This window comes from Ruditapes philippinarum, unplaced genomic scaffold, assembly GCF_026571515.1.
Source record: "Ruditapes philippinarum isolate M1 unplaced genomic scaffold, ASM2657151v2 ctg15502_1_1_1_1, whole genome shotgun sequence".
Taxonomy (NCBI): domain Eukaryota; kingdom Metazoa; phylum Mollusca; class Bivalvia; order Venerida; family Veneridae; genus Ruditapes; species Ruditapes philippinarum.
The window spans coordinates 13,582-24,815 of record NW_026864843.1 but is presented as its reverse complement, the minus strand read 5'-3'; the positions used below and the strand labels follow the sequence as shown (position 1 = coordinate 24,815).

The 11,234-nt window shown below is 29.9% G+C and overlaps 1 protein-coding gene across 1 annotated transcript; it reads left to right on the top strand.

Moving 5' to 3' along the window:
- Nucleotides 1-5,017: 5,017 nt before the first annotated feature.
- On the top strand, nucleotides 5,018-10,289 carry LOC132727007 (perlucin-like protein). Its single transcript, XM_060712417.1, has 4 exons — nucleotides 5,018-5,431; nucleotides 8,101-8,180; nucleotides 9,087-9,183; nucleotides 9,870-10,289. The coding sequence occupies exons 1-4, from the start codon at nucleotides 5,110-5,112 to the stop codon at nucleotides 10,091-10,093; spliced, it is 723 nt and encodes a 240-aa protein (XP_060568400.1). The 5' UTR covers nucleotides 5,018-5,109; the 3' UTR covers nucleotides 10,094-10,289.
- Nucleotides 10,290-11,234: the final 945 nt, after the last annotated feature.

The following is an 11,234-nucleotide window of genomic DNA, read 5'->3' as shown; positions in this document are numbered from 1 at the left end:
ATTCGGAGTTGGGAACTGAAATACAGTTTCAATAAAAATATCACTGATGTGAAGAGTTACAATATGAAAGCAAACATACAATGCAAAAACACCATCAATCAAGTTTTTATGTCAAGCATTATAAAGCCTCTGTAAAATTTGTTTGTCACAATCTTTAAAGGATATTGTTAAATCGGAAAAGTCCATCAGGTACATCTGTCTTTTTAACGGAAAAGGATATCCCCCAGTTAAACGTCTCGAACTTTTATATGAAGTAAAAATATTATTTCTTCGACTTACATTTATACATCTTAAACTTTAACTAATAAACTAGAGGAAAGTTTCATACTGCTAAAGGTGCCATAACTCGTCTCACTTATTTAGTCCTATTTATAATCTTGTCAAGAAAAAAAAAAACAATAAATTAAAATTAAACAACAACAACAATAAAAAAAAAAAAAAAAAAAAAAAAAAAAAACATATTTATCCCATTCTTTCAGTTGTCACAAACATAAGAGAATTTATGAACAACTCAATATGAACCAATTCTACAAAAATAGTAATCAGTGCGCTAAGAATTACCTAACTAGCGTTTATTTGAAATCTGGGCATTGAGTCAGATAAAAATATTTTAAAAACTTTTGTAAAAAGTTTAAAAATATCAAAAAGTGAGAGGGGTGCATAAGTTCATATAAAGACAATCACAAAAAAGTCTAAGATATGAAAAAATGTCCATATATTACGACAAGTATAGAATTTACCCTCCAGAAACCTGGGCTGAGATGTTTTGGCAAAATAATTTTAGGTATTTAAAACGGTTATAAGCCAAAATAAAATGCATTCATGTATATAATAACATTTTTTTAGCGCTGGTTAATTCTTTTTTAAATTAAATATGGTTTCCATTGAACGGGAACATTTTTTGGTATTTGTCCTTGACAGCAGTTAGTGGTTATAATCAAAAACCTGAAAGTGAATTGAGTTTTTATGGAAATTCAAGTGGACAATATTTGATATAAGTTTACAAAATATAGTCGACTCTGAGTTGCAACGCAGATTTTTATTAATTAATTATTTCAAAAAATTGTAAAATATGTGATCGGGATAAGGTATAGTAAATTAAACTGTCTGGTCCCAAAAGTAAAAGAAAGCGTATGCCGAAAAAATCGTGAAAACAAAGGCGAAGAAACTAAACAAATGGAATTTTTTAAACCCCAAAATAGTGATAAATTGTGGAATCAACAATATCGTCGAAGTTCTTTGATAATCTTTTCCATCAGAAACAGTAAAAATTGATGCATCTTTCAAAATCATTGATATCGATTTTTGTATATTTATAAACTGCAATATTTCACTTATGTCGCCGGAAGTATTAATCAGTTTGCTATAAAGTTTTGTCAGTAATAAACCAAATACATTATTTTAATTCCGAAAACCGGCTGGCGAATTTTTTTGTCCAAATTTATTTGAACTATTTTTTAATGGATCTTTTCAGCACTAGTGTCTCAGAAAAAGATATTTGGTCAGGATCCTAGAAAAAGGCTCCCGAAAATTCACGATCCCTTAGATAAAGAGGCTTAACATATGGACGCAACAAGCTTCACTCCCGAATTATGTCATTATTTCCATAAGTAGGTTTTCCACGTTCACAACTTGTGAAATGTGTTATTATGTTTAAGAAACTATTTTGTGCAAAAATGAATTTTGAGTACCGGTATTTTTCTGTTTTTTATATACCATTAATTTTTTAAAATTATGTGCTGTAATGGTATAACCTAAGCATTTGAAAGAGTGGAAATAAACTAAATCAGCTTTATTTGCCATGCTTCTGAAAAATAATGCCCAATAAATAAAATGTCAATATAGCAAGTTGATACCAATTGTACATTTCAGGTTTCCGACCTCCGGGATAAAAACATGCCTTTTTTCTCGATTTCAAATACCCGTATATTTCCCGTTTTCATTAAAGAATAAAGTGGTACGTAAGATTTCTGCTTGTTGTGTCCACTCTATCAATTTCCGGTTTATCTTTTATATATGGCATTCTAGTAATTGATTTGTGTGCGTGTGTCAAATTCTAAATAAGTATCTATAATGCTATACTGTTATATTCTGAGTTGACTGCTACAGTTCAATAAAAAATATCACTGATATGGAGAGTTACATATGAAGAAAAATACAATACAAATAAACACCTTCAATTTTTATATCAAAACATTACTCTGTCAAAGTTTGTTTGTCACAATCCAAAAAGATATTGTTAAAACGAAAATTCTATTCAGGTACATCGTCTTTTTACGAAAAGGATATCCCCCAGTTTAATTATGTTATTTATGTGATAAATACTTATTATTTCTTGACTTAAATTTATTCATCTTACTTCTATATTAAACTACAGAAATCCATACTGTTATGTGCAATAACTCTTCTCACCTAATTTCTATTTAATCTTTCAACAACAAAAAAAAACAAAAGAAAAAATACAAAAAAAAACAAAAACAAACAAACAACAACAAAAAAAACAAAACAAAAAACAAACACGAGGTAGATGATCCCAATCTTTCAGTTGTCACAAACCATAAAAATTTATGAAATTTTTAACATGACCAATATCTACAAAAATGGTAATCAGAGCGCAAAGAATTACCTTACTAGCGTTTATTTGCATTGAGTCTGATAAAGTATTAAAAAATTTGTCAAAAGTTAAAAAATATCAAAAAAAGTGTAATATATGAAAGAAATAAAAAATGTCTAAATTTGAGAAAAATATCAAATTATGACAAATATAGAACTATTTCTGAACTAGACTGAGATGTTTTGCAAATAATTTAGGTATTAAAACGGATAAGCCAGATACAATACATTTCATGTACGATAAACATGATAGAAAATTAATTTCATTTTTGTTTAGTGAGTCCTTTTTATTAACAGCTAAGACTCGTTACTTTACATACCTATTTTATTGTTAAATAAAACCTATCAAATGTGTCAAAATATATTGCATACACTAACCTGTTGCGATGATAAAATCAGAGTGAGCAACTGATTTTATATTGTAAAAATTGATAATTTTTTGCCATAAGAATTGAGTTGAATTGTGAATAGAACTGAGATGAATTGAATTATATATATCAAGGTAATTATTCTTTGTATAAATGACCTTCCATTATAGACCAATGCACTATAATACTGTATTGCAGTTTGAACTGCTAATAATAGTTATAAAGTGTTTTTTTCATCATGGCTTTCTTCACTATTTGACTTACAACCAGGTCACAACAAGGCAAAGAACTACAGATAAGATCTATAAGTGAAATCATTCAATGATTACCTCCCATTACATTAAAGGTCTTGGTCAGTCGACTTCTTTTTCATTCGATCATTGTTTGGTTAAGTAAATAAATGTGATATTGCAGGAGGCGTAAAACATGGAAAGAGAACGTCAGACTTCGGTTTTGCATCGGCATCGAACGAACCGTTTCAATTTTACAATTTTACTGAGATCTTGTTCTTATGGTGTAATATAAAAACACAACTTCTGAAAATATGAAGTAAGCAGAGTATTTACTGGTATAAAGGGTGTGATATAATGCCTGCTTTGATAGCAACAATGTGCATTTTTACCATTTAGTATGAAATGACTAGTAACTAATAAATTTGCAGTATGTTAAAAATATTGATTACAATATCAATTTTGAAACATCTAAACATTTTACAAAATTGGAATTGAAATGACCACACAGGGGCGCGCTTATTGAATGTTCACATAATATGTGTTTGATAGCAGAGAACATTTATCCTTAGTCAGAGATGAATTCTAAGTCCATGCCCATTACACTATATACTAATATATAGACAAGGGTAACAACTCCCTATGCTTAACCAGAGTTTTCGCCTAGCAGTTTTTTTAAACGAAACAGCATAAATAAAAAGGAAATATGTAATATGTAGTCTAATTATTATGCCCCCATAAAAAAGTGGGGGTATATTGCTTTTGCAGTCCGCAGACCAAATGGTTTCCGATCAATAACTAAAAACGCATAGGTCTATGAACTTCAAACATGGTATGATGATTGTTCATGACCAGTAAATGACCCCTATTGATTTTTGGGTCAAGGGTTAAAGGTCAAGGTCACATTTACCTTGTAGGTAAAAACAGTTTCCGATCAATAACCACAGAATGCTTAGGCCTAGGAACTTCAAACTTAGTATAATGATTGTTCGTGACTATTAAATGACCTCTTTTGATTTTAATAAAATAGTAAATACAAGTTCTTTTTATTTGTACAATTTGCTGGAAATAATAAAAACAATTTAACCATAGGGGACCATCCTATATTATCTATTAATAAACATTGCTGGTTACCATTCCACTATTTCCGCCCTAAAACGGGTTTTGTGTGCGGCTGTGAGAAATTGCGAAATAAAAAATTGCCGGTGGCCACATCAGCGGGGCTTATTGCCAATAATAAAATTAAATATTATGTTGGATAACCAATAGAGTCATCGTTATTATTAATTGCTTTACATATGTACAATTATAGACCAATTTACTTCGGAAAAAATATTGACATAATATCTCAACGATCAATTCATTTCCTCTTGAGTTTAGATTCATTAAATTCAAAGATGTTGCGTCAACATTCTATCAATATTTTGAAATATTATATAACAACAATCCTAATACAAAGAGGATCTCACTAAAATAAAGTATGGCTTCAAATTGAACTCGCTTTCAACTGATTGTTGTGAATTGTCGTTCAATATGTTAGTACAACAAAGATAAAATTTGATAATTACTAATTTATCATTCAAATATCAAATTGCCTTTGCGAAGAGAGTAGGCGACGGTCAGTAGAAATGAGCGTTTAATGTTAAAATAAAAACAAAATAAAAAGTCTTCGATTGTTGTTATAGTCGGATTTGCTTTTATGAGTATAAGGTCATTGCTCATCTGGATAGAACATTCATTGCATTAATGACATACTTGTAGCAGATTATGAAATAAAAACAACAAGAAAAAAAAAGAAAAAAGAAAACTGAAACTGATATCGTAACAGAAACAAAAGGACAGAGTAAAATTTTGTTGCTTAAGTAGAATATAATAGAAATTTATTTCTGATTTGTAAAATGGAGCGTTTTCATATTTATGTTATTGCTGTTTACATTTTAGTAACTTTTATCAGTTTTACTATCAGTGTAAAATGGACAACGTTTGAAAGAGATGATTCCTTAAACGGAAAAGCGTGTGAAGATGCCGATATTGCGTTCAGTAATATGCTAATATATGACAAGTCGGCTTGTGTACTTAAATGTGCAAACCACACTGAGTGTAAAAGTGTGTTCCATACACAACATACTGGTGATTGTACAGGCTGTAGTGTAAGTTATGGTAAAAATAATCTTCCGACCGGGCTTATGGACGGTTCAGTGTGTTATCAGGAAAAGTCAGGTAATTTATGCTAACTATTGTGATCTAATTCAAAAAAATGAATATTCCAAACAATTAGTTGATATAAATAACTACTATTGATATTGATAATAATGACAAAGATTATATGAACGAATTTCGAACATTTATCAAGCATTGTGTCTACCAAAGTCGAGACAACTTTTTATAAATTTTAAATCATATTTTTTGTTTGTTATTTTGAAATAAAAAGTACATGATTAAGAACGATTGAAATATTTTCAGCTTTTTAGATTAATGTAAAAGTCAACTGAAGTTGCACTTATTCATTATCCGTCATGTACAGACTCAATCAAACCGATTCTGCAATTTTCATGTAGTTTTGTTGTTATTAATGCTTCCGAGGGATCACTTTGTTTCCAGATTTTGAAAAGGTGCCAGTTATTGTCATTAATAATCGTAACACAACAGAAGAAAGCTTGTAGTTTAGTTGAAACACTATGTTATGTGTAACCTTTTCAATTACATAATTAATAACATAAAAATATTATTGAGTTACCATTTAATAGAATAATAAGACGTGCTCTTTCAAATTTATTTTATAGCCAGCAAAGAAAGATAATTGTTCTAAAACTTAAACGTAAAAAGATAAATTCATAATTAAGTAATGTAGAAAGATAAATTTACAATGATGGAAAAAATCATTGCAATGGTGATTGGTTTAACTGATATATTGAAATGAATATAATTTATTTTTGTAATATAATACATAAATAAGTATAAAAATGAAAATTTAGAATACTAAGAGGATATTTTTTCGTTTGAGTGAAATATGGAGTATATTTTCATGATAAAATGCCACATATTTTCACGAGCCGTCCCGGCTCGTGAAAATATGTGGCATTTTATCATGTTGAGTGAAAATATATACCACATTTCACGAAAAATGAAAAAATAACCTTTTTATTTAATTTCATCATCAAAGAAAAATGGTTACAAACCCTATTGCTTGCTATGCAACTGCAATTGTGCAGTGCGCAGTAATATATTATTGCGTCTTGTTTTGCACGCGATATTTGGCGCTACATTGTGACGTCACGTAAACAACTGTTTAAACGTCTGTACAGCGTTAATAACTGAATTAAAGATATTGGTGTTCGGATTAATTTTCTTAGTTAGACCATTTTCTATCATTCTTGATAGTTTTCAAAGCAAAATTCAACAAAAAATTGTTTTGTATTTATCAGATTTTTCAAACAAAATGGCGAAAGAAGTCCCTTAAAATAAATATGAGTTTGAACTCCGCCCACTTTCATATTTATATTTCATACAGAACAGAACAGAACATAATTTTATTTAGGATTTGTACATAGTACATCATCACTGCAATATAAATACACACATTGTAAATATGTCACGTTTCTATTTAACAAACAATAAAGGATTTAATATATAATATTGAATTCCATGTAAAGTTGGAGAATGAACAATTCTGGATTAAAAATTAAGAGGTTATTATCATCACTTGTAATATGATTTCCTAAGCAGAGTATAAACATATTTGATACAACAAATCAATTGAAATTTGAGTATAAATTTGTAACAAATATAGAATTTAAGTGTTAGTACTAACAAAAGTGTTCCTGATTTTAATCGATTCTCTCAGATATTTAGCTAGATTCATTAGTATAATTTTATTATTAGAGGTTCATATTAAGAGGTTAATACACGGCAGGAGAGGGCCGGAAGGTGATAATCGGCCCGCAAAATGAATAATGGACCCGAGGGCTTTAGCCCGAGGGCCATTATTCATTCAGGGCCGATTATCACCTTCCGGCCCTACGCTGACGTGTATTAAAGTCTTTAATACACTTGGTAGATCTAATAGTAGCATTTAAAAAAACAACAAAAAAAATAACAAACACATATTCAAAACAAATAGACTTTGAAGTTCTTTCGTTGAAATTCTTGTCTACTCTTCTACTGTTCTGTAAAGTACAGAGATGTTTTCTGTTTGTGTGTTCAAAGCAGTAGAACCAAGAAGCAAGTTTTATTTTTTTTTTTTTCGGAATGAATTTGTCGTATTATTTCTTCGAATTTCAATAGTAACAAAAATGTGTTTGTACTAAATACGCTTAAGGTCTTATAATAAAAATAAAGCGATTCGTGCTGACAACCTACTTTCACTTTTACAGTTAACTGTTTGATGACGTTAAAAGTGACGTCATTGTTTCAGTTTGTGCACGTGCACATGTTCTGCGGGCTGATAACTAGTTCTCGGCCCCGGGCCGCAAACTCATAATAGGTCACGTGACAATCATAATCAGTTGAAATCATAGGCAATTTTGTTACTATATATAGCAACAAGTGTATTAATTATTTTTAAAAAATATGAAATATATTTGACTGATATAGCACCATATTTCATGGGTGAAATTAAATAAATGGTTATAACAACTATTTTGGATACAACAAAAATAAAACATACATATACACATACGAAAACGACACACGCACGCACACTTAAATGTGTAATATTTGGAATGAAGTGGAATTTGTTGAAACTCGTTAAGAAATCGGAGAGTCTGACATTTTATTAACATTTGCCTTTGGATTTTCATACCTGCAAACTTATCAGGCAAGTATTTGTGTTACGATGAAATGTCATTAAATCAAAATTCATTTAAAATATGTTTTATTTGATTTTTTAGACTGTCCGTCCGGCTGGAGTAGCTTCGAGAATTCTTGTTACTTCATCACGGAGGAAAAAACGATCTTTTTGAGTGGCTTGGTAAGTAAAATATTATCCTTTATTAAATATAATAATATAATTGGTCCATTGTGACATCTTTTTACCTCTAAAAGTTTTTCTTTTTGAAATTAAAGATTGTTTTACAGCAAAGTTAATTAAACATGATTTTTAACCTTAACATTTATTTCTCATGCCACTGTTTAAAATAACTTTTATTTAGAAATAAATAAAACAAATATTTTTTTAGCAGCACTAAATTATTGTAAGAGAATTTGAAACAAGAAAATTAAAAACATTGTTTATAAGAAAATGGGACAGTTAATCAAAATAAAGTTTACCTTAAAAATACAAAGAATTTAACTCAATTACGACCGTTAATGAAAAAAAACAAAACAAAAAAACACACCAAAAACAACAACAACAACAATAAACACACACACACACACAACAACAACAACATTTATACGGAGCTGTAACAGGTACAAAATATTGTAAATAGCAAAAGTAACAAATCTATTATCACATTGCTGTGTAAGCCGATAAGTTATTAAAATGCCAATTTTTGACGTTTTTTTTTATTTTTGTTTAATTTTGAATGATTTAGAAAATTTGCTAAACATAAAGATAGTAGCGTAGCAAGTAATAATCTTATTCAAATACCTGTTAAGTTGTAAGTATGTCAGTTAATTGTTTATTAGAGTGACATTGTGCATATATCAAATACATAATTATAATGATAATAGTACATACAAAAACACCCCCACCCATTTGATCTGTAAGTCACCTTACTATATGTAAACAAATATATAAACTGTGAACAATACATAGTTTTTAAATGCGATCAAAATTCTGTTAATTGCAGTAACACATTTCAGAACATGCACAGGTAATGCGTCAATGCATTTTACCCTTATATTTTATATTTACTTTTATTTTGATTTTCAGGCAAAGTGCGAATCATTTGATGCTCGACCTGTAATCATAAATAACGAAAACGAAAACAATTTCGTCTTGGACCTCATTAAGTCAACGACGAACCAAAGTATGTTTTCATATTAGATTTTGTTCAGATGTATAAAAATGTATTAAAAACAAAAAGTCATACGAATATGTACTTTACATGTAAAATCAAACCAGTTTATTGACGAATATGTACTTTACATGTAAAATCAAACCAGTTTATTGGTATATAAACTGAAAGTGATAATTACGAAAAGAACAGATTCAATAACATGATGCCGAAAAATTGGAGAAATATAATTGTTGTAAACGATATCTGGAAAATAAAACATTTTTAATAGACAGAATCATACTTGCTATATTCCTTCTATGATTCATTAAAAGAAGCAAAATATTACAAAATATATGCGATATAAAGCTTTGTAAATTTAAACAAAAATATTAAAATTTAATGTTAAATTCCCACCTTTGCAAACTCTTATTAAAACGATACATTATTAATCATTTACCCTTTTTTTGAAAATGTCAGTTTCTTTAAATGGATGTTTCTTAATTCAAAATCTCTCCATTTCATGTTTAAATGTTGTTATTTGTTTAGGCCAATGATTTGGGCAGGGACCGTTGTATGCATTTACCACGTGCACCATAATGAACAGACTCAACCGACAGATGAGCCTGCAACGTTTACAATTTAATCAATTTATTTTGGGGCGTTCTTTAAGCAACCATTTATCTCTCCCATTTATCGTACATGACTTTGTTTTCCAGATGATGATTTTGGTTTCTTTACTGGCTTTACAGACATTGAAACTGAAGATACATGGGTGGAATACGGTACTAATAACCAAATGACCTTCGAATATTGGGGAAATGGTGAACCAAATTATGGAACGCTTGAAAATTGCTTGGCATTCTTTTACTCAGTTGACTTGAAATGGATTGATATATCGTGTAACTTTATGCTCAAAGTCATATGCGAGATTAATAAATAAAATGCATTTTATGGCGCACACAACTTCTTGCGTCCACGATAACAATCTACAGTTTTTCTTGTGCACATGATCGTAACCAAAGTGTTTAATGGCGGACATATTTCCTTGTATCCTTGATCGCAACGCGAGCATTGTACGTGACTGACACAGAAATAAAACTGATTTTGACTGAGAATTAATAAAAATAGAATAAACAACTGAACAATGTTAAGGTTTTCATTTGATTATGAACTGCTGTGTTTGGCTGTAAGATAAAGTTGTTAAGCCCTTGATTACTTGAATGTTTTAGCATTATTACAATCGTGTAAATGACGATAGAACTGTGCAAAAGTTTAGCCAAATTGTCCAAATCTGTGCAGAAATGTACCACCCGTTAGGGAGAAAATTATTTTGTAGTAAATACAAGGGAATTAAAAATAGCTTAAAGGGCTACTAAGTACTTACCCTGACCCTAATTTAAATATTTCCAGGAAAGTCCCTGCTTTTAAAGGTCATTCGTAGGCATGATCTGGCTAGCTTTTTCAGGCGACTTCAATATATTAGAAATCGGATTAAAATAAAATGCCTCAGCGCTAATTCATTTCTTTTAAATTGGTACGCAGTTAAAATTTTGGTTCTTTTTTCCGTTTTATATGTGTTATTTTATTTCCTAATAATTTCACAAATGCCTTTTGCAGCACGTCTGCCTTATTTACACTTGCTATTTTTTTTAGACCTTTACTTGTTATTTATTAGACTCTATCTCGCTTTTTATAAGATTTTAACTTGCTTTAGATAAGAGTCTTACTTTCTTTTTTACACTCTTAATTACTCTCCAAATTCGTTTGATTAGATCATATGCTGTTGTTTGGAGCAGCTTAGCCAGCTGCACACTTCCTGACAATACACAAGAGTAATGTCAAAACTGACCTTATATGAAATTTTAGCCCTTTATTAATCTATTAAGCGGCTCGATAACCGTCACATACACTCTTTTGAAGGTATGCAGCGCATCCGCCCATGATTGACCATCTAGTTTCACAATCCGTCTGTAGTTTGTAGCGCACCTGATCATTTCTTCCCGGTATTTCTTATACCAGCTACGAAAACTGTGTGTAATGTTGACAGTCAGAAAGAGGTACAATCTTTTGATTTTTCCACA

Excerpts from the sequence above, each read along its gene's own strand:
- LOC132727007 (XM_060712417.1), top strand. The coding sequence starts at position 5,110 with ATGGAGCGTTTTCATATTTATGTTATTGCTGTTTACATTTTAGTAACT. Across the intron at positions 5,432-8,100 it reads GTGTTATCAGGAAAAGTCAG|ACTGTCCGTCCGGCTGGAGT; the intron begins GTAATTTATGCT and ends TTGATTTTTTAG. Across the intron at positions 8,181-9,086 it reads CGATCTTTTTGAGTGGCTTG|GCAAAGTGCGAATCATTTGA; the intron begins GTAAGTAAAATA and ends TTTGATTTTCAG.